This window comes from Chanos chanos, chromosome 8 (assembly GCF_902362185.1).
Source record: "Chanos chanos chromosome 8, fChaCha1.1, whole genome shotgun sequence".
Classification (NCBI taxonomy): domain Eukaryota; kingdom Metazoa; phylum Chordata; class Actinopteri; order Gonorynchiformes; family Chanidae; genus Chanos; species Chanos chanos.
The window spans coordinates 14,940,332-14,965,047 of record NC_044502.1 but is presented as its reverse complement, the minus strand read 5'-3'; the positions used below and the strand labels follow the sequence as shown (position 1 = coordinate 14,965,047).

The following is a 24,716-nucleotide window of genomic DNA, read 5'->3' as shown; positions in this document are numbered from 1 at the left end:
ACTTATACCAGTCAGAGTATCTGTGCCTTAAAGGACTCATCAGACGACATATCCTGCTCTTACACACATCCCAGTGGTCACACAGTCACTAAGACTTTCTGGTTCAATGAAATGATTAAAGAGAAAGAGCCTGTTGACCTGATTCAGAAACTGGAATATCAGGGACGTGTGAAATATGACAGTAAAAAGAATCATCACACACTGACAATAACAAATCTAAAGGAGAGTGACTCTGGAGAATATTATTTCAGATTTATCACTGATCAGAAGGGAGGGAAATATTCTGGCAAACCCCCAGTCACTCTCACTATCACAGGTAATAAATGACATATGCATTTCAGAGTTTTATTTACTAAAACAATTTCACTAGGATTGGTCCTGGGGAATTGACTCTGGACATCTGTATGTGACTCAGACCTGCAGGTGACAGTGAGTCCTGACACAGTGACAGAGGGACAGAGAGTAACACTGACCTGTTACACTACCTGTACTTTGAGTAACAACCCTACATACATCTGGTACAGAAACAATCAGCCAGTAACTAATAAACACAACAAAGTCCTGCATCTGGACTCAGTCAGCAGTGAGGATGCAGGCAGTTACTCCTGTGCCATAAGAGACCATGAGAATCTACCTTCACCTGCAAAGACTCTTAGTGTCAGATGTGAGTGTCTGAGTGAGAATTCATTTCAGTCTTTGATGTTTTATAGACACAGATGTGTTTATACTTTTCCTCTTTGCATGATGCACATATAATTCATGGAGTGAATGAGAAAAGTAAGTGTTCAATTGTTTTTGCATTCATTATACACCGTAAGAAACATTTTGTGTGAACACTGATAGGTCTTGTGAGAGAGAGGAAGAGATGAAGGTGTGACAACTTGTTTGATTTTCAAAGCTGTGATCACTCTCTCCTCTTATACAGATGCTCCAAAGAACATAAGAGTGTCAGTCAGTCCCTCTGGTGAAATAGTGGAGGGCAGTTCAGTGACTCTGACCTGCAGCAGTGATCCCAAACCACCAGTTCACACATACACCTGGTATAAGAAGAATGGAAAAGAGGATGTGTCTCTGTATTCGATTTTTACTGGAGATCAGCTTGTCTTTACTGCAGTCAAATCTGAGGACACAGGAGAATATTACTGTAAAGCACAGAATGACATTGGGACAGGACAGTCTCAGATTCAGCAGCTAAATGTGAAATGTATGTGTGTTGTAATCATACGTTGATATAGATCAGATATAAGAATAATGCCTATTGCCAATTAATACCAATTAAAACTGTTGGACATGGAAATATACACCTTTTTTCAGTGATATCAGGCCTCAGCTCTCAGATGAATACAGTGGTACATCTAAGAAAGCACTGGTAGAGAGCAACCCTCCTTTGTGTGCATCTAACTGCAATATATGAGGACAATTTACTTGAAAATGTGTAATTGTGTTCAGGAAACCCTACATCTACCTCCTTCCTCACATCCCTCCATCCCTGTTTATTTTACAGATGTATGATGCTCATATAATTCATAAAGTGAAAAGAAAAGTAAATGATTTTTTGCATTCATTGTACACCATAAGAAACATTTTGTGTGAACACTGATAGGTCTTGTGAGAGAGAGGAGGAGATGAAGGTGTGACATCTTGTTTGATTTTCAATGCTGTGATCACTCTCTCCCGTTATACAGACGCTCCAAAGAACATGAGAGTGTCAGTCAGTCCCTCTGGTGAAATAGTGGAGGGCAGTTCAGTGACTCTGACCTGCAGCAGTGAAGCCAACCCACCAGTTCACAAACACACCTGGTATAAGAAGAATGGAAAAGAGAATGTGTCTCTGTATTCAATTTATACTGGAGATCAGCTTGTCTTTACTGCAGTCAAATCTGAGGACACAGGAGAATATTACTGTAAAGCAAAGAATGACATTGGGACAGGACAGTCTCAGATTCAGCAGCTAAATGTGAAATGTATGTGTTGTAATCATATGTTGCTATAGATCAGATATAAGCAGAATAATCATAAATCATTAAAACCGTTGGATATGGTAATATACATAATTTTTCATCGATATCAGATTTCAGGACAATGATGAATACTGTGGTATAGCTCAATTTCCTCCATCCCTGTTTATTTCACAGATTCCCCAAGGAATGTGAGAGTGTCAGTCAGTCCCTCTGGTGAAATAGTGGAGGGCAGTTCAGTGACTCTGACCTGCAGCAGTGAAGCCAACCCACCAGTTCACAAACACACCTGGTATAAGATCAGAGATGACAAAACCTCTCAGGTTGGCAATGAGAAAAACCTAAACTTGACTGTGACACATGAGACCAGTGGACATTACTACTGTGAGGCACAGAATCAGATTGGAGTTCAGAAGTCGACTGTGTTTTCAGTTGAACTGCCAGGTAAGGTTTGGTTGGGGCAGATGAAGTTGGGGGGTTAAATGGATGGAGTAGTATGATTTGAGTTTGTTATGAAATGACATGGAGTTTCAATCAAACACTGACAATAATGAGTTTTGGATCACATTATATTTCAAGTGTTGATTGTTTAATATTTAATTTTTTTGTAATTCTCTCCCTCTCTCTCTCTGTGATCAGTGAAAGTCAGAACTGTTCTATTTGCTGCCATTGGAGTCTCAGTTACTGTGGTTGTTACTGCAGTTGTCACTGGTTTTCTATGGGGGAGGTGAACATTTCACTTTATGTTCTTACCTATATTCATTTTCTTTCTACTTTCTTTTCAAACATCTGCACAGTTTGAAGAACATTCTAATATGTAACATTTGTTTAATTGGTGTCACTTGTATTTATTTGTTTATTTTTTAATTCACGTCCACAACAGGAAGAACACCAAATCACCTGAATACGCAGGAAGTCCAGAGAATCATGAACAGGTGAGCAGGTAAGAAAATGCTTGATGAAGTTTTTGCAAGTATATCAGAAATATTTACATCTCTCTCTCTCTCTCTCTCTCTCTCTCTCTCTTTCTCTCTCATGCTGACTCTGATCCTGTGTATGCTAATGTCTCAGCTTTGTCCATGACCTCTGACCCCACACAGAGAGTGAACACTAATGATCAAGATGATGTTCACTATGCCAGTGTTCAGTTCAGTCGTTCTAAGAGAGAGGAAGTGTCTCTGTACTCCAAAACTCAACATCAGCAGCCTGACCAACAGGAAGAGGATGTACAGTATGCTACTGTGAACTTCAGCAGAGCCAATGCTGCCCCCCAGTGAGTAAATCATGTTATTTCAATAATATTGACTACTCGTGGGTGATATTATATGTTGTTATTCTTGGTCTGCATTTATCACTAAATCAAACTGAATCAGCTCAGAATTTTTTTTTATGATTTTTACTAATGTACATTATGACCCCCAGTCACTGAATCATAATGTTATTAAATGTTATATTGTCACAGACAGTATAAAAAGTGAAGTGATCTATATTAATGATCGCTTATTTTGAAATGCAACTACCAGGTGAAACTGAATTCATATTTTTCCCATTAGGCCTTTGGCAGCAGGGTCATCTGAGGATCCATCTCTGATCCACAGTCAGATCAACAAACACAAACCCTGAATTTGATCAGCCAATTAGCACTCACTATCAGCTTAGGAAGTCTATGGTAACACTGGATAATGGTTCACTGAAGGTGACCAGGAACATAAGGATTTTCTCTGATAGAGAACCAGGGTGAAATGGCTTCTTATATCATTGGTAGTATGTCTTTTGAATGCATAGTTTTTGGTAAAAAGCTCACCCCCCCCCTCTCTCTCTCTCTCTCCCTCTCCCTTTCTCTCTCCCCCCCCTCTCTCTTTACATTTAAGTTCTTTATTTTGCACAGAATTTTCTCAGTGTCTAAAAGCGTAATTCCTGCCTCCTAAAAATAATAACATTTTCCCACTTTTTAACCTGCTAACACAAAAAGCAAATGCATTTTCAATACATAAGCAAACAAAACAGGTAAATTTGTGTTTTTAGATGAACACAGTAAAGCTGTTGTGTATTAATGTTTATGACAGTAAACTGTACATTCTTAAGACTTCTGAGAGCCATACTGTGATATTAATTTTCTACAGCATTTTTTTAAAAAAAAAAAAGCATTAAAAAATGAAGCATTATGTAAAGTAAGACTCACTCCAAATTGTACTCAGGTTTTTTTTTAATTAGTATGTGTTCTATGAGGACCAGTTGTGGGAAAAATATTGCTTTGAATTATGACTGTAACTTTTAGAAGGAAAATGTATTAATACTGTAAGGACCTGTGCTTGCTTAATTACTATATACTGCAAAATATATCTGTGTGTTAGAACAATGAAGACAAAGCCTCTGTGTGTCTGTAACACCTGGGGAGTGAACACCAAGTATCCTGTGCTCCATGGATAAAGTTATCTTGTAAACCCCCACACATGTCCTTGGACTTGTTTGTATCACTGCATGAAAAGCTCTGTGTTCCTTAACCTCAGTGAGAACTGTGCTCCATCTCTGAGGTCTGCTTCTCCCATGATCATGTAATAAAGACTGATTCATAATATCTGTATTGGCTGGTTCTTCTGAAACTTAGCAACTCTCTTCCATACAGAGGAATTTCCTCCACATCTCTTAGAGGGATGAGCTCTCTGTCAACTCAACATCCAACCACTCGTTACTTCTACCTGCCACCTCAGTGCTCCAGGTCACTGCTCCCTCCATCTCAGGTGAGAACTGTATGTAATGACACTGAAGCATTGGCCAGGTTTTTTTTTTTCATCCGAGTAATCTATCTTAGACTGACTCATTAATGATACAAGTGAAAATAATGGAAAAAAAGTGGAACTGAATGACACTCACAGCCAGCAAGTTCAGCAAAAAAAAAAAAAAAAAACTTGCGCATGCACAGAGATATTGCCATGTCTTTCTTTTCTTAACACCAGATGTATTTTTGAACATTTCACAATTGATTTCAGAATTTCTTTGAAACATTTCCAACATTTAAGAGATACTTTAAGTGAAGAAACGTTCCATTTTGACAATTAGCTCAACTAAGGAAGAGTTTACACTTTGTAACATTTTGTGCTCTGTGTACTCATAGGAGAGTATGAGTGGAAATCAGCACATTTTCAAAGAAAATTTATATGTACAAATCATTAACTGTTTACACTTCCTTTTACTCCTCTGACTCTTGTTGTTGATATATATCTCCTCCATGTAATTCCAACAGACTGTAAATGAATTACATCATGAAAAGCAGTCAAGATCTGACTGAAAACACAGTGAGACAGGGACGAGCCGTGCTGCACATTGTCTCCCTCTGGTGGAAGCAAAGGGTGCTGCACAGCTACCAAGATCCCCAACAATGTGCTTTTAAATGAAGACACTCCCCCGGTTATAAAAGCCTTGAGCTGAGCAAGGACAAGCTGGAAGAGCCAAGAACAGTGAGAGACGAGACATCCACCCTAGAGATCACGTAAGGTGGACCTCTGACGTGTGGACCTTGGAAAAGCTAATTTGGCTTAATTATTTTAGGACATGACCTCTCACTGCTTTATTCAAAGACAGATACGAATGCTTTCTGAATTTGTCTTGTCTCTGGGCAGTAAGTCAAGCTTTTCCATTTTTTTCATGCATCTTACCCTATTTCTTTGTTTTGTTTAAAGCGTTATTTAGAGTAAATATTTTCCACACTGATTCAAACTGGTTTGTGAGGCAAAATTTGGTATTGAATGCACCACTATCAGTTCGATGTTAGAGTATGTTGAATTATAACTTTATGTACACTCACCTCACAGTATGAACTGAAGGCTTCATTTATCAGTCACTGGTGTGAAAATGGAAAAGTCTCTTTAGAGATAGTGTAATAATGTAATGTAGCTGGAGAAGCATGATTAGAGCAATGTACTGCCAAAGAAAAAGTTTGTTTTTTATGTGTGAAAGTCTACAATGAGTGTTATTTATACATGTCCAGAACAATGTGGTGAATTTAATCTGTGCATAAAGTACATGAGCAACTGGAAACACCCAGGACAAACTGCAGTCTCTATACATCATTCCAGTGAGAATCCCCATCACTAATAACACAAAGGGCAGGATTCAGCACCATGGACAGTGACATCACTACAGAACATCACATGGGCCTGGGTTCAATCACAGTGCATGAACTATAACTTATTCTCTCAGTATCCCTTAAATACCTTTTCACCACTCATCATGTAACCTCATTATAACCTCATGCATTTATTTTCTGATTTGATATAATAAACAGACTGCCTGCATTAACTTATCCTGAACTTAATTATTTGACCATTTGACTATGTTGGTAATGTAAATTATACTCTGCCTTTTAACAAAAATGACCAGAAGAATACTGACTGAGATGCAGAAGTTAAACCAACCATTATGTGAGTAAGGAATACTTTAATATTAAGAGACATCTCACCAGAGTAAGAGGAAGCTCTTTACTCTACTGAACTACATGATGTGTAAGGTGTAACACTCCCCCTACTGGTCACTGTACAGCATAGAAATGCTGATGTCATCTCCACTTCCTTGAGCTGTAAACTATAGGGAACCTTGATGACCCTGGACAGTATCAGTACAGAAACAGAGCATCTGGTCAGGCAAGCCACTCTGAAGAATAATAATAATAATAATAATAATAATAATAATAATAATAATAATAATAATATCATTCCTGGACTCAGTCTACATTTTAACTACATGTTATTTGCCTTCAGCCCATTATCATGGATTTGAATGCGAATGTAATGTGATGCTGTGCTGTTAAATGGGTTCTTTCAGGAACCAATCCATGTAGAGAGAGAGAAAGAGTGAGAGAAGGAGGGAGAGAGTAAACAGGACGAAATGAAAATCACCCGGATTGCCAGCGGAGAGAAAAACTTACAGCACCTGGCATTCCCAGGCAGTCTCCCATCCAAGTACTAACTAGGCCCGACGCTGCTTAGTTACTGAGATCGGGCGTGCTCAGGGTGGTATGGCCGTAAGCGAAAGCGGCGGCGGCACAAGCGCTATTTGAAGACGAGCAAAGGCTCCGCGGTTGGCTTCCGACTCCTGCCTCGCTTTAAGAGCGCACCGGCACAGACACGCGCGCTCAAATACCGGCGACACCGACCCCGACTTGCGCCAGCACATTATGACGTCACAGAATACCTGGACCCTGCAACAACTTCTTCAAACCGCGCCGCCTCACACACTGCACTAGACCCGCTTTAAACAGGGTACCTTTTTTTCTTGGTTGACCACTGTCTTGATAAAACAACAGTGTAATTCATCTCGCTTCTTTGCTCTTTCCTCCGCTTTGTCGGCGCAAACAACCCCATCAAACGCCTCCAACGAGGCTAAACATCATATAACACTTCATTATGGCAACATAAAGGAATACAGCATTATACAATGCAATCAAACAGGTGTTCATCCAAACCAAGAAATTACTTCCATGCTACAGATATACTTCATTGTCGTCAGGGAGAGGGAGAGAGAGAGAGAGAGAGAGAGAGAGAACAAAGGACGAAATGAAAATCACTCGAATTGACAGCGGAGAGCCGAGGAAAGACAAACAAGAGACAGGGAGAAAGAGAGAAAAGAAAAAAAGAGAAAAGCTTATAGCACCTGGTATTCCCAGGCGGTCTCCCATCCAAGCACTAACCAGGCCCGACGCTGCTTAGCTTCCGAGATCGGGCGTGCTCAGGGTGGTATGGCCGTAAGCGAAAACTGCGGTTTCACAAGCGCTATTTGAAGATGAGCAAAGGCTCCGCCGTTTGGCTTCCGACTCCTGCCTCGCTTTAAGAGCGCACCGGCACAGACGCGCGCTCAAATACCGGCGACACCGACCCTGACTTGCGCCAGCACATTGTGACGTCACAGAACACCTGGAACCTGCAACAACTTATTCAAACCGCACTGCTTCACACACTGCACTAGACCCGCTTTAAATAGGCTACCTTTTTTTTCTTCTTTGACCACCGTCTCGATAAAACCACAATGTAATTCATCTCGCTCCTTTGCTCTTTCCGCCGCTCTCTCGGCGCAAACAACCCCATCAAACGCTTCCAACGAGGCTGAACATCATATAACACTTCATATGGCAACATAAAGGAATACAGCATTATGCTATGCAATCAAACAGGTCTTCTTCCGAACTAAGAAATTACTTCCATGCTACAGATATACTTCATTGTCGTCAGACAGAGAGATTGAGAGACAGAGAGAAAGTAAGAGACAGACACAGAGAGAGAGAGAGAGAGAGAAACACAGAGACAGAGAGAAACAGATAGCGAGAGAGTCAGAGGGAAGGAGAGCGTAAAAAGGACGCAATGAAAATCAGCCGGATTGACAGCGGAAAGCGAAGGAAAGACAAACAAGAGACATGGAGAAAGAGAGAAAAGAAAAAAAGAGAAAAGCTTACAGCACCTGGTATTCCCAGGCGGTCTCCCATCCAAGCACTAACCAGGCCCGACCCTGCTGAGCTTCCGAGATCGGACAAGATCGGGCGTGCTCAGGTGGGTATGGCCGTAAGCCAGAGCTGCAGTGTCAGAAGCGCTATTTGAAGATGAGCAAAGGCTCAGCCGTTTGGCTTCCGACTCCTGCCTCGCTTTAAGAGCGCACCGGCACAGACGCGCGCCCAAATACCGGCGACACGGACCCCGACTTGCGCCAGCACATTATGACGTCACAGAGCACCTGGAACCTGCAACAACTTCTTCGCGCCGCCTCACACACTGCACTAGACCCGCTTTAGATGATGATGCTGTGAGTCCACAGAAGCACCTCTTATAATCAAAGGCCCTTCATCTCCTGTTGATGTGAATGTTTCTGAACCTTCTGAGAGTGTATCTGAAGCTGTGACACTTTCACTTGTCCATACACCTCCCCAGACTTTCTTATTTCTTATGCTGAATGTTTCTTAGGAGATCATAAAAAATCGTTCAACTTAAAATAAATCAGGACGTTGTTGTCAGTATGTTGCTGCAATGTGTAGTTACTTTTCCTGGGGTATAATGAATTTTTAATTAGTGACTCACATTTTGAAGTGGTGTTCTCGTTCCAGCAATTTAGAAAAAAGGGGTCTTGCTTTGAGGAGTGGGAGGATGAGTGAGGAATGAGAGAGAGAGAGAGAGAGACAGAGAGAGAGAGAGAGAAAGAAATTTAAAAATCCAATACATGTTATTCTAAATAACAGTAACAAAAAGCATTACACCCTTAGCCCCCTCTCACTGCTAAGATACATTGTGCCACGTTTTCTCCCAGTAGAGGGGGTCAACATGCCAACACACCAACATGCCAAGATGTCCTAACACAGTTCACAAAGCTTCATTTGATTTCTTATTCATTCTTGAGCAGAAATGTATATAATTTGCCAAGATATTTAGGCTGCTACTTTGTATTTAATATAAACACACACTGATCAAACAGTATATACAGTACATTTTATTTCCAATATGATGAAGACATGCAAGTGATGGTGAAGTTATTTAAAGAGCTGCATGTTAAAAAGGAAGTTATGTCTTCCTGTGATAGAGTTTGACAATTAACCATGTGTTTCACACTCAACAGTTCCACTGCACAGAGAGTGAGTTCAACATCTACCAGCTTGACTCATCAGATAGTAAGAGCTTCTGTTTTTTAATATTTAAAATTATTCAAACACATGTATGTACTGTTCTTACTGGCAATATTTTTATCAAATAGACAACCACCATTCATGATGGAAGCTTTTTCTTTATGATTATTATTCTGTTTTATATTGACTGAATGGGAGGTGAGGTAACAGTTTGTTGTGACAAGAGCCTGATCCTGTACCTGACAGTTTGGCATGTATGACTTTACTTCACAAAAATGACAGCACAGTTTGGAATAAAGCAACTGGTAACATCACACAAAATGTCTAGTTTGAAAAACGCACAAGAAACATATATGACGGCAATTCAAATAAAAAGTTGGTGAAAATTTGTAATTCTACCTGAGATGAAGAGTGTAAGTGTATTTTAGATTGATTCACTTTCCCTTAATGAAATGAAATGGTCTCTTTTTCTCATTGCATATGGCAAGCATAGCAAGTCACAAAACAATAACTGGAATAGGTCACATGAAACAAGAGCAAAAGAGATGAGATCGGTGATAAGATTTCTGAAAGCAAATGGGAGGAAACTGATGAATGTACTGTGATGTTGGACATGTCAGGGATCAGAAGGGAATTATAATGAAAAATAATTCACATTTTGTCAGCATTGTAAGAAGGTAGTTTTAATTCGAATGCTTATTCAAATGTAGTTTTGCTATTTTTTTAATTGAACAATGAAAATGTTTCTATGGAGGTTCTTTATGAGCACTGAGGAGCATAAACAGTTTATGATATGCAGAGTGTTCAGCCTGACATTCAGACGTGTCTCTTTCTCTCTCTGTCTCTTCCTGTCTGTTTTTCTCACTGCCCTGAGAAGTGTTAACCACATGACTCATATTCATCACTGCTTACACGTCTCATATATGTTTGACTGGTCTGGAAAGTTGATGATGTCTGAGTGCAGAGAACAGTACAATAACTTCTATTAATATGGCGGTTCTTAACATTAATGACTCTATGCTAATCCTGTGTGAATATGTTGACACAGAGGTTTGTAGAGAATTGAAACAACCCGACAGAAATTTGCTGTTTGTGTCTTGAACAGTAAACAGAAATAGCCTGGGGGCCTGTGAACAAACATAGAATGGACTAAAGTTTCACAAGAGTGCTCACATATTTTTTACCTAGAAATGTCATTTTTCATGGCGCTCTCTTTGCAGAATTGTAAAGTGCAAAAATGTACCTGAAGGCTGTAACAGTGTGTGGTGTGGCTGTGGTCTTTTCCGGATATGATCTCTCATAGTGGTTTTTATTTGTTTTAGTTATTTAGTCACGAGATGACCCAGTGAGGAAAATAAAACACGATGAATGGCTTTCAACTCAATAATTTCACATCGTCTCACACTGTTCGCCGAAGATCCTGTGACATGATTAGAGAAAGTCTCGGAGGGCTTTCGCGTCGGGGACTGCGCTTCTGAGGCTTCTGTTGCGCGAGAATTGACTGTATGTGGTTGAGTGAGTAGAACACACGTTCAGAAGAAACGAAAGAAACGGAAGCAGCGTACGCGTGCCGATTCAGTGGTGTGAGTGAGCTGAAAGGGACCCCTGCTAATTTTCCCCCGAAACACCGGACGAGAGGGGAATCCCGACGGCGAACACAAATGGTGACTTAGTCCCCCGACCCCAGACACTGAATCACTTTCCTTCCGTTCCTCTTGGTCCCCCTGCAGTCTTTCCTTATACTGATACTTTGTTTGGGACTCACGGAAATTACCTGGGACTATCTTGTCGAGACACCATTTTCAGGATATTCAGTTTTGTGTTAGCGCTGTTGTATTCTAATTTTGTTTAAATAAAGGAGACTTGATGCTGGGTGGTTCTGTGCTTCTGGGATCTTAACCTACCAAGGCGAGGTGTCGGGGTGATTAACCAAGCCAAGGTTTCTAGCCTGCCACTAGAGGACATGATGACGTCCTCCAATCAATAAATTAAAGCATGGCAGAGTAGGGCCGGGTGGTAGTTGGGAGCAGCAATACAGCAGAGTAACAGATGTCACACTGAGGTAGGCCTTGCTGTAGAGCAGCAGTGCTTTAAATCTGTAGTGTTTTACGCCTGTTTGTTCATTCATGGCTGTTGATCCGTTCATTGAATAGGCGGTGACAGACGGTCATGGCCAGGCCAGTTGTTCACCCCTGTTTGGATTTGATGGTCATTTGATCAGATCAAAGTGTCTGGATGTTTGTTCATTTGTGTGTCCATTGACTAGTGGTCTGTTGAGTAATACAGGACATGTATTGTGCCTGTACATACACTGAGAGCTGCTGACCACTGTGATAATAGGAATATGGTTTGTCTTTATTTAAACAGTTTTATTTTTTACTGTAAATGTTAGAGATTACCCAGAGTTTTGGTCGGGTATGTGACTAACACTACTGTCCTGTGACAAATGGCTTTATTCTCTAACTCCCAGCTCCATGCATCCTGAAGTGTAAAGAGTATTGTTTTATCAAAGTGGGAAATGTTTGTTTTAATACACCTCTGGTAAATGTACTGATTTTTATGTATGTTTAGATTTACATTTCAGTGGCGCACAGTCATCAGTAGAAGGAGTGCTTCACTGTGTGCAGTACACCAGGGCATTTTTGGAACTTCCTGTTTCTGATGAGAGCTCTTCACACCAATATCTCTGACTTACAAGATGGCTGATCTGCCTTCTGTTCTTTGAATCACTTTGTAAAAGAAATTAACATGTTCATGTGATGAGAGTGCATTCATTTACATTCTGTCATTGTAAGTCATGTGTGATGTATTGAAGGTTGTTTTAAGGTTACTTCACTGACTTAATAGTCACAGATACTTTGTGATATTGCAGTCTGTGATCACACTTGTTATCCTTGTTAAGTGTTATCGTCAGTGGAGTGATACAGAGAGACTGCAGTCGGTCCTAAGTGTTTACAGTGGCTCATGTTCTGTATGTTTGTGTGACACTTTAAAACCATACTCTTCACAGTCCTGACTATAGTTAACACTCATACTGGACAAAATTCACACATCTGAAAAAAGGGAAGTTTACTTTGCAGCAGCATCTTCCACTGACTTCATATCTCCACCTTCATTCATTCACTATTATTTCTTAAAACTTAAAAAAATTAAATACAGCACATTAGCATCACCTCTTTCCCTCACAAACATTTCTTCAAGCTTATGAATACACATACAGCACATGGAGTTGTCATATTTTACTGTCTGAAATGTAATATTTTTGTATTGTTTTTTTGTACAGCATGTTCATATGATCACAAGAAAAAGACAAAACTTTATGTATTGAATGTAAAGATGAAATTCAGACACTGTCAGTGTAACCCTTTACTGTGATACATATGATGGGAACGTTATTTTGAGAGCTGAGTATTAATGAGAGATCTGCCTCTTCCTGTGTTAGGGTTTGGTCATCAAGTGCATTATTCACACGCAACAGTTCTGCTTTTTGAGACAGTCACTTCAACATCTCACAACTCTACTCCTCTAAGTAAGTCCATTATGATTTTTAATATTTAAAACCATTCAAATACATCATTTGACATCATTTTATTGAAATGTATAACTAGCATAGATGAATGATTTCCCTTTTGTGATAATCATGTGGTTATATATTGAGTGAGAATGGGAGATGAGGGTCATGTTTACTGAACTTGAGAAGAGACTCGTGCTGTGTTTAACAGCTGGGCATGTCTGACACCACATAAGAAGAACATGACAATGCAGCTTAACAACATAGCAACTGGAAACAAAACACAAAATATCAAGTCAGAATGAAAGAATATATATTTACATTATGATTATTCAAATAAATACTAGTTAATTAAATGTTTAACTCCATTTGTTATATATTTAAAAAAAAATCAATCAGTCGATTCACAAGCCCAATCTGTCATGTAACTGTGTATTTCTCTCATTGTCCATTAACTGTCCAAGTGAGATGTGAAATAATGAAGTGAGTTGATAATATCACTCGGATGGCCATGTGATCATAAAAAAGCAAAAGAAAAGTGACTGGCTTTCACTTCTGTGTAAATGTATCTTATGAACTGAATTAAAAGCTGAAACAAGGTTTTAGAAGTTTTCTATGTAAGAAATTTACATTTTATAACATGAAATGGTGTCAATCTCTTTCCCCCTCACTCACTGTCTCTCAGTCTCTCTGTTTCTCTGTCTGTCTGTCTGTCTGCATTTTCTGCAGCACTTGCTTCAGTTTAAATTACCATAAAAACTACCATGTTATTAACATTGCTGTTTGGTATTTCTTTAATTGATTTAGGACAATTTATTTGACCTTTTGGGATTTTCGTGGTGAAGTGGCGGGATGGCGTCTATCCCCGGCAGGGGTGCGCCACGTCCCTCTCACAAAGTGACGGGATCAGGTGTTGTTGGAAGGTTGTTGGATTTTCTTGTGATTTTACAAGTAAACAAACCAGACCACAAGCGCTTGGAGAAAAGATTTATTCGGTGGTGATGGAATCCGGTAGAGTGTCTGCCTGTGCCGAAGCTTAACTCAGAGAACTGTTATCGTGATCGGCCTTTTATACCATGAAACAAACAGACAATAGGTGCACAACGTTGATGCAAATCAGAATCTAGGTGTTAATGCTATAGTCCCCTTTTGTCTGTGGTGGTTGCCATCAGGTTAAACAGTTCTCTTATCCTGAACCATGTCTGTACAGATGTGACTATAATCTTACAGGGTGTTTTGGTGGGAGTAGGAAAACAAATCGATTATATATTATATATTATATATATTACAAATCAATTATAATATATTTTCAGCCTCAGGGATGAGCAAGGCAGTGGTTGTGTTTGTATTTGAAGAAACTCTTGTTAAGCGGTTAATTGAACATAGAATCTGGGTAAGTGGAAGTCTTCTCCCCATTTCTCCACTAGTTTCACCCGCAGCAAGAGTCACAATTTAAAAAGTGCCACCATACATCTCAAACGGTTTGGAAAGTTTCCGGTTTGGAAAGTTCATAAGCTCTGTCAAACTATAGTCTGTGGACTGCAAAAACCCAGCTTTAAGACACGTCATGTCTCTTGAAAGGCGGGTGTTGATGTTTTTGGACGTCTCTTTCAGAATGTGGTATGGGGAAGTCCTATGCTCTATGTGAATATGGGAAGCACGAAGTGCTTTGAATGTGGAGATATTGGGCATGAAAGGCTTGCCTGCCCACATAAGGCTCAGATTAACAAGGACACAGGGCCTAGCATTGCTCCCATGTGGATGCATCAGAGCCCCATCAAAATGACCTAGAGGCCGCGGATGCTCACATATAGTGTGACGTTATTTTGACCTAGAGTGGCTTGGCTGCAATGGATTGGTGATGAAAATATAATAGATATAAAATAGTGATATAAAATATAAAAGAAGAAAAGGTAAGAAAAAGAACTTTATTTGTCACACTCACACTGAACAATGAAATAGAGCATGTGTGTTTGACCCATCCTAACACCAGTGAGCACACACACACACTGTGAGCTAGGAGAAGTGGGTAGCCATCGCCGCTGACGCCCGAGGACCAACTCCAGGTATAATCCTTGAATGCATGTCTTTGTGGTGGGAGGAAACCAGAGGACACCCATGCAAACAGAAGGAGAACATGCAAACTCCACACAGAAAGGATTCAAACCCAGGGCCTTCTTGCTGTGAGGCAACAGTGCTAACCACTGAGCCACCGTGAAAATGTGCAGAAAAGTGCAATTGATAAGGTCATTGTGGAAGGGGTAGGTCTGGAGGCACAATTGTTGGTGATGGAAGAAAGCAAAGATAATGAAATTATTGGTGAGATTACCAGACGGCCTGCAGTGGGGCAGAGCAGGCATGAAATGCCTGGGAGTCTATTTAGGCCTCAGGGGCTATCAGGAAAAGAACTGTGAGGGAATAGTGGAAAAGGTGTGTGGCTAGTCATCTAAACGGACATGGGTCCTGCCCCAGCTGTCTTATAGGGGGAGAGTTATGGTCGCCAACAACCTGATTGATTCCATACTGTGGCACAAGTTTATGGCGCTGGACCCACCAGTCTCTCTATTGAGAGAAATACAGAGGAAACTGGTGAATTTAGTCTGGTCAGCGGAACATTGGACCAGAGCTCCTGTCCTCTATTTACCAACGCAGGAGGGAGGACAGGGTCTCATTCACTTACACAGCTGTATAAAGGCCTTTAGTGTACAGGCAGTGCAGCGGCTCTTGTACCTACAGGACCTGATGTGGACTGGAACAGTGTGTGTGCTTTTAAGGTGTTTGTAGTGGAGACGAGGTGTGATAGACAATTGTTTTTTATTAAAACTGGGGGTGATGGACCTGTCTGAGACCACCCCATTTCATCCCTGTGTTTTGAGAGCATGATCTTCGGTTTTTAAAGTGGCTGAGTGAAGGAGCTGCTGTAAGGTCCAGCCGACAGAAAATTCTTGAGGAAGTTGTCTCATCACTACCTGTGAAATTCAGGGAGGAGCTTGAGCTGGACAGTGAATCTTGACTACAGAGAGGTGGTGACCTGCAGTGCCCCCCCCCCCCCCCCCCCAATCATGATTTCTCTTTCTGTGGAGAACTATCAAGAGGGGAGGGGATCACTACTGTCTTTTACAGCTCTACAGCAAATGGATTTTGAGGGAACACTCAAACAGACTTTGCACCGAACTGGTGTCAAAGTCACACATTTTAACTTAGCCTGAACTTAATTTATTTGGCTGTGTGAGTACATTGGTAATCTAAACAGCACGGTGTCGTTTCACAAAAATAACCACTGAAGTAATGACTTACTTCGCCAGAAGTAAGAACTTTTGTGCTTTTGTTTTCTCTTGAGTGTATGGGGGTTTTTGATTGTGTCATATAAGCTACTGGATGCCTAAATTTTCCTTGGGATGAATAAAGTATCTATCTATCTATCTATCTATCTATCTATCTATCTATCTATCTATCTATCTATCTATCTATCTATCTATGATGCAGAAGTTAAACAAATCATTATGCAAGTAAGGAATACTTTAATATCAAGAGACATCTCACCAGAGTAAGAGGAGGCTCTTTGCTCTACTGAACTACATGATGTGTAAGGTGTAACACTCCCCCTACTGGTCACTGTACAGTATAGAAATGCTGATGTCATCTCCACTTCCTTGAGCTTTAAACTATAGGGAACCTTGATGACCCTAGACCAGGGGTGGGCAAATCCGGTCCTGGAGGGCCATGGTCCTGTTGTTTTTCTTGTCGACCAACTAAATACAGTCTCTGATTGGCTGAAGAGCATGCACACCTGTTTTCAAAGTGAAAATCAACAGGTAGCTAAGAGGTGAAAACAAAAACCGGCAGGACACTGGCCCGCCAGGACTGGATTTGCCCACCCCAGCCCTAGACAGTATCAGTACAGAAACACAGCATCTGTTTGGGCAAGTCACTCTGAATAACAATAATTATAATATCATTCCTGGACTCAGTCTACATTTTAACTATATGTTGTTTAACTATATGCCCTCTATCCATTATCATGTATTTGATTAAGAATGTAATGTGATGCTGTGCTGTTAAATAGGTTCTTTCAGGAACTAATCCATGTAGAACATGATAAATATGATTAGATGACACTGCTGTGAGTCCACAGCAGCACCTATTGTAATCAAAGGCCTTTAAACTCTTCTAATGATGTCAATGTTTCTGAATCCTCTGAGGGTAAATCTGAAACTGTGACAATTTCACCTGTCCATGCACCACCCCATACAGCACCCCAGACTGTCTTATCTCTTATAATGAACATTCCTTAGTAGATCATAAAAAATCAGTCAACTTAAAATAATACTTTTATATCAGGATGTTGTTGTCAGTATGTTGCTGCAATGTGTATTTACTTCTGCTGGGACACAGTGATTTCGAAGTGGCGTTCTCGGTCCAGCAATAGAGAAAAAAGGGGTCTTGCTTTGAGGAGTGGGAGAATGAGTGGGGAATGAGAGAGAGAGAGAGAGAGAGAGAGTGAGAGAGAGAGAGATTTAAAAATCCAATACATGTGATTTTAAATAATAGTTGCAATAAGCGTTACACCCCTAGCCCCCTCTCTCTGCTGAGATACATTGTGCCATGTTTTCATTCGCCGAGATATTTAGGTTGCTACTTTGTATTTTAATATAAACACACACTGATCAAACAGTGTATACAGTACATTTTATTTCCAATATGATGACGACATGCAAGTGATGGTGAAGTTATTTAAAGAGCTGCATGTTAAAAAGGAAGGCGTGTCTTTCTGTGTCAGAGTTAGACAATTAACCACGTGTTTCACACTCAACAGTTCCACTGCACAGAGAGTGAGTTCAACATCTACCAGCTTGACTCATCAGATAGCAAGTACTTCTGTTTTTTAATATTTAAAATTATTCAAACACACGTTTGAATAATGTAGTGTTCTCACTAACAATACATTAGTCAAACAGACAACCATCATAAATGAATGAAGCTCTTTTTTAGATTAATTCTTCTGTTGTATACTGACTGTGAATGGGAGGTGAAGTAACAGTTTCTGCAACACAACCGAACTTGACAAGTGACTGATCCTGTATATGACAGGTTGGCATGTATGGCTTTACTTCCCAAAAATGACTGCACAGTTTGGAATAAAGCAACTGGTAACATCACACAGAAATCTAGTCTGAAGAACACACAATAAACTTATATGATAGCGATTCAAATGAAAAGTTGGTGAAAATTTGTAATTCTACCTAAGATGAAGAGTGTCAGTGTATTTTAAATTGATTCACTACTGCTAAATGAAATGAAATGGTCTCTTTCTCTCATAGGTCTGTAAGACTCAATCAGAGTGTATGAACTATGACTTATTCTCACAGTGCACTGTAAACACACTATTTATGTCCGCTCAGTACCCATACAGGATGTTTTGTACTAAACAGAATATCTGTATTAACCTATCCAGACCTTATAATATTTGATCCTGTGAATGTATTGGTAATATACTCTTTTACAAAAATGACTTGAGAAAAAAAATAGGACACATGGCAGGCCAGTCATTATGCATGGCTGAGAACAGTTTAATGTTTAGAGGAATCTCCCCAGAATAAGAGGAAATCTCCTGCCTCATTGAGCTGCATGATAAGTAGGGTGGTTCCCCTAGTGGAGACTGTACATTGCACTTCCTTTTGCCTTAAAGACAAAAGAAGTTTAAGAACCCTGGACAGCATCCACATGGAAACAGCCACAGATCAGGGAAATCACTATGGAGAATAATTATGTCATATCTAGACTCAATCTACTGTGCGTTCTTCATTGCAGAGTTGAATAAAGACAAATCCAATGAAAGACTCTTATCATTTATTCAAGTACGTCAACCTGCAATCCACTACCTCATGCAACAGGGTCTGCTCAGAGTTTGTCTCACATCACAAACTCGCATTTAGAGGGTTTCTAACACCAAGTTGTTTTTTTATTAGTATTATTTTTATTTATTTGTTTATTTTTATCCAATGTAGAGTTGTTTCGCGAGACTCAATGGACTGTCCTCACTAAAGCGCAGTGCCTATGAGGTCCAGTAGATGGCGCAATGACATTTAGACAAATGAGACTGAAGTCCTTCGTGGCTGTAGTGTTTGAAAAGTGAAGCAACTTACTGTTTCTTCTTATTATGAAACAACTGCTCCTCTGTCTCACTGAAACTGTAATGTGAATACATACACAGGGACTTTTTACAAAAGAGGATTATCCACTTTCTCCTTGTCTCTTCTTTAATAAAGCAGAACAGATTAGAGATATTTTGTCATCTGAGAGAGTGAAAATGCATTTTAATGAGTCATTTAGTAATCGCACTGTACGTGCTGAGTTAAAAGAAAAAGGGGGAAACAGGTCTGTTATGCATCAGCACACTGTACTCAGACTACAGTCAGACTGAATATGAAAATTTCCATCTCCCAGTTAGTAATTGACAACTGAAGTCTCCAGTCCATATGGTGAGTATATATAGAGTTACACTTCACTGGTGTACATTATTGTATTGCTGTTCAGTGACTTTGTTATATTCAGTTTTTTGTGATCCTTATCATTTGTTGTCTGTTACCTCATGATCATGTAATATTAGTTTTTATTACATATATATAACTGCAGGCTAATAAGGCCACATTCAGGAGAGCACCAGTTATATTTGCAGCTGTAACTTTCTTCTGTCTGAGAGGTAATTGTATCTTCATATTTATTTCTCTTCTCTACTTTATGTTTAGAGGTGTCTGTTATTTATGTGTAATTATTAAAGTATTAACAGAGCACATATGATAAACTAGTAGCTATTATACTAAGTGGTTGTTCAGTGCAGCTCTGCTGTTGGACTCACAGTATTTTTACTTTCCATTCACACATAGTTTATCAACAGTCTCAATCACAAACAATTACACTATCAGTGAACACCCCCTAATGGTGTCAATACAGTAAAGTGTGGATGTCTCACTTTGGCCTCATGTTTTATAAAGTTCTCACTGTGTGTGACTGTGTTCCAGGTATTGTGGGTCAGAGTGTGACTCTCCCTCAGAAAAACATCTGTGCTCTTAAAGGGACAGACGTGTACATTCCCTGCACTTACACAGTGAATGGTGACACAGTTCAAAGTAAAGAGTGGTACAGGACTCAAACCTCTGGAGAGTGGGGTAGAGATCTGAAAACAGACCCCGAGTACAATACACGTGTGGAGTATGATGACTGGAGCTGTGGACTGAGAATCAAACAGCTGAGACTGAGTGACTCTGGAGTGTATAACTTTAGATTTAAAACATGGAATAGTGACTGGATATCTGATCCATCTGGGGTTACGCTGTCTGTGACAGGTAATTCACACCTATTTGGTTCCATTTAAAATATAAATAGTTAATATATGCACGCGCGCATATATGTGTGTGTGTGTGTGTGTGTGTGTGTATAAAATGCCAATTATTACTATTATTACTATTATTGTTATTATTATCACTTCCCTTGCATAATGAATACATATTTGACCGAATTTGAAGCACTAAAATATTTTTTTAAATAACGAAGTAAACAGGTAATTGAGGAATCTTTATTTCTGTGAATTTTTATTTCTCAAATCAGATCTCCTAGTGAAGGTAACAACAACAGGACAATGGTTGGTGAAACTGACCTGTAGCACCAGCTGTTCACCATATTACCCAATATTACAATATGACTGGTACAAGAATGGACATTTAGACAAGTCGTCCTCTGATCCCATCTCATTATACAAGGACGGTTGGTATGAGAACAGTTACAGCTGTTCTATGCAAAGCCATAAGAACATCCGATCCCCTGAAGTGTGTAAGTGTAGATTTTGTTCCTGCATGTCACACTGCTGCATTACAACAAATGTATACAATGCATCAAAGGATGAGTCTATAGTTCAGGCAACATTATATGACAATAATATCATTACATGGTAATAATATTTGATTATAATACATTTTTGTTCAAGCACAATCTATCAGCCATTTTTTGAAAACAAGAGAAAATGAAATGCATGTAAGAGCTATTTAAATGATTCATTTGTTAATGTGTATCAGAGACTTCTGGCTGAATAAGTATTTAAACCTTGTAACTGTGGCTGTCACTGTGTTTCAGGCATTGGAAAGAGCTGCTGGAGTGTCACATACAGACAGAAGAACATTTGTGCCTTGAGAGGCTCATCAGTGGACCTGTCCTGTTCTTACACATACCCAGTCTGGCACACAGTGACTACAACTCTGTGGTTTAATACTGAACAGTCTGGGGTAGAGCCCACAGACCTGAGTCTGGATGAAGACTATAAGGGTCATGTGGAGTTCAGAGGAGACAACAAGAGCGACTGCACTCTGAGAATAAGAGATCTGAGACGGAGTGATGCACGACATTATAAATTCAGATTTTTGACCAACCAGGAAGGAGGAAGATATTCAGGTACAAGTGGAGTCAGTCTGACCATAACAGGTAATTCTGTGCAAATGTAACACACACACACACACACACACATTCTCATGCCACATTATATAGATATAAATATAGTTATAGATATAGATCTAGATCTAGATATAGATATAGATAAAGATATAGATTAGATATACATACAGATATAGATATTAGTGTGACAATCATTTGGAGATTTTTCACATGGAAGACATATTCTTTGCTAAACTTCATTCAGATCTAAAGGTGGACATCAAATACAATTGGGGACAGTCAGCAACACTGACCTGTAAAACATCCTGCTCTCTGAGTAACAACCCCACATTCATCTGGTACAAGAACGGACAGCCTTTACCTGACAGAAACACCCAGAGAACAGACCTGTACTATGATTACACTGCGGATGCTGGCAGCTACTCCTGTGCAGTTAAAGGATTTGAGGGCTTACGTTCTCCTGCAGTTTGTAAGATTAAATTTCATTTGCTGGAGGTAATTAAAATTGATTAAAAAGTTAATGGATTTCAGTTACATTTAAGATCATGCAGGCTTTTGTTGTCTCTTGAACCATCTCGTGCATTTTATCTAAATATTCACTTCGGTGATACATTGCATATGTAAAAATGAGACAGGAAGACTTACGGATAAGATAAATATATATAAGATATAGACACATACAGATAAGTTTTAAAACAAATGCCTTGTGGAAAACAAATATTTGATTATGTTTGTTCAGAAAGCCAAAAACAATGTTTATCTTCCTCAAAATCTGCTCAGAAGTTAATGGTTCTTCAAAATGCATCTATTTAAAAAAAAAAAATTCAGCGAAAGAGAGCTTTTAAAATCTGTATCAAGTTTATCTATCTATCTATCTATCTATCTATCTATCTATCTATCTATCTATCTATCTATCTATCTGTCTGTCTGTCTGTCTGTCTGTCTGTTTATCTAGTATTTCAAATTGTTCAGTTAATTTTTAAATGATTTTGAAAATCTTGAAGAACATAGAGAGAAGGGAAAATATTCATCCAGTAACTGATGCTGTATGTATGCATGTATGTATGTATGTATGAATTTATTTATCACATTTCAGGTTTTCTCCAACAGAAGTGCTGGAGTGTAGCGTATACACAGTCAAATATTTGTGGATTAATAGGTTCATCAGTTCATATCCAAAGCCACTTCTCATACCCTGACTACTACAAAGTCACAAAAACTACATGGTACATCAGAAGAAACTTTAATCCTAAAGAGCTGAGTCAAGATGAGGAGAAGGACCACATGAAGTTCATTTGTACTGATCATTCATGTTTACTAAGAGTTACACAGCTTAGAATGACTGACTCAGCAGAATATTTCTTCAGATTTGAAACATCTCCAAGATATTATAACAGCCCATATTACAACAGTGCATCTGGAGTAATTCTAACTGTTACAGGTAATAGAAACACCATTAAGAACCAATAAAAACACAGTTTTCCATAGCCCCTCGCCTCTTCATTCACATATCAAAGAAGGGATGGTTTTAGCAATATGTTATGCAGTTCACGTTTTCACCTGTTGGTCAGCGCTAAGTCTGTCATTTTGCTGAAACCAGATCTCATTACATTGCATTACATTACACTTATGCTTTTATCCAAAGCTCTCCAATATAATCTGACAGAAGAGCACAGGGGGAGTGGTTAGGGAAGAGACAGGGAGAAGGGGTGGGGTTTGAGCTTGGTATTGCTCACATACTGACATTATCTTAATGTTATTTTAAGGAATGCAACTTCAGAATATTGACTTTTGTTTTTCATCCTTAAGACCTGCAGGTGACAGTGAGTCCTGACACAGTGAGAGAGGGACAGAGAGTAACACTGACCTGTTACACCACCTGCACTTTGAGTAACAACCCTACATACATCTGGTACAGAAACAATCAGCCTGTAACTAATAAACACACCAACATCCTGTATCTGGACTCAGTCAGCAGTGAGGACACAGACAACTACTCTTGTGCTGTACGAGGTCAGGAGAATCTCCGCTCTCCAGCAGTGTGTAAGTTTGAATTTAACACCTCCTACTGAAATACACCTGAATGTAACATATGAGTACATCAGAACATTGACCGATCCACAAAAGTATGAATGATAACATGTAATTTAAAAACACAGAGCACATACAAACTAACAGAAAAGATACAATTTTAACAGATCTAAAATCAAAATGGATCATGCTTTTTTAGATTCCCCAAAAAACACGAGAGTGTCAGTCAGTCCCTCTGGTCAAGTAGTGGAGGGCAGTTCAGTGACTTTGACCTGCAGCAGTGATGCCAACCCACCAGTTCACACATACACCTGGTATAAAAAGGATGTTCTTTATCAGGATTGTAAGACAGGTAGATGTGTTATCAGTAATATCAGATCTGAGGACACTGGTAAATACTGTTGTTCAGCTGTGAAAAAAATGGGATCCAGTCAAACACAGTGTGAACAACTGACTGTCAAATGTGAGTACAATTCTGAGTTACATTTGACCTGAATGACAGTCAATGAGTGTAACAATTAACAATTATGTCATAATATCCCATGTCTATAAAATGTTTTTCAAGACAATTTCTTAAAAGAAATGACATAATCCCACATGTATAATGCAATGTGAGTATAAAAGTTTTTTCTTTTAACCGATCTCCTCTTAAACAGATGCTCCAAAGAAAATTACAACTTCCATCACTAACTCAGCATCTAGTGAAATAGTGGAGGGCAGTTCAGTGACTCTGACCTGCAGCAGTGATGCCAACCCACCAGTTCACACATATATCTGGTATAAGAAGAATGGAGCTGAACCCTCACTGAAGAGATCAGGACAGAATTACAGCATCACTGACATCAGCTCTGAGGACAGTGGACAGTACTACTGTAGGGCTGAGAACAGGATTGGAAACAGCTAGCTCTACTGAAATACACCTGAATGTAACATGTGAGTACATCAGAATATTTATTTATCCACAGAAAGAATAAATGATAACATGTAATATTGAAACACAGAGCACATATAAACTAACAGAAAAAGATACAGTTTAAACAAAATGTAAAATCAAAATGGATCATGTTTTTTTAGATTCCCCAAAGCACACGAGAGTGTCAGTCAGTCCCTCTGGTGAAATAGTGGAGGGCAGTTCAGTGACTCTGACCTGCAGCAGTGATGCCAACCCACC

General features: G+C 39.4%; 1 protein-coding gene and 2 pseudogenes across 1 annotated transcript; 1 reads left to right on the top strand and 2 right to left on the bottom strand.

Annotated features, from left to right (window-relative positions):
• Positions 1 to 111: 111 nt before the first annotated feature.
• Positions 112 to 24,449, top strand: LOC115819331 (sialoadhesin-like). The gene is made up of 13 exons (XM_030782895.1): positions 112 to 316; positions 416 to 664; positions 3,030 to 3,231; positions 4,609 to 4,699; positions 5,074 to 5,077; positions 20,092 to 20,415; positions 20,678 to 20,899; positions 21,200 to 21,544; positions 21,759 to 21,983; positions 22,611 to 22,955; positions 23,324 to 23,557; positions 23,745 to 23,872; positions 24,333 to 24,449. Exons 1-13 carry the CDS (start codon positions 112 to 114, stop codon positions 24,447 to 24,449), a joined length of 2,691 nt encoding a protein of 896 aa, XP_030638755.1.
• Positions 7,596 to 7,704, bottom strand: LOC115819893 (uncharacterized; annotated as a pseudogene).
• Positions 8,397 to 8,515, bottom strand: LOC115819891 (uncharacterized; annotated as a pseudogene).
• Positions 24,450 to 24,716: the final 267 nt, after the last annotated feature.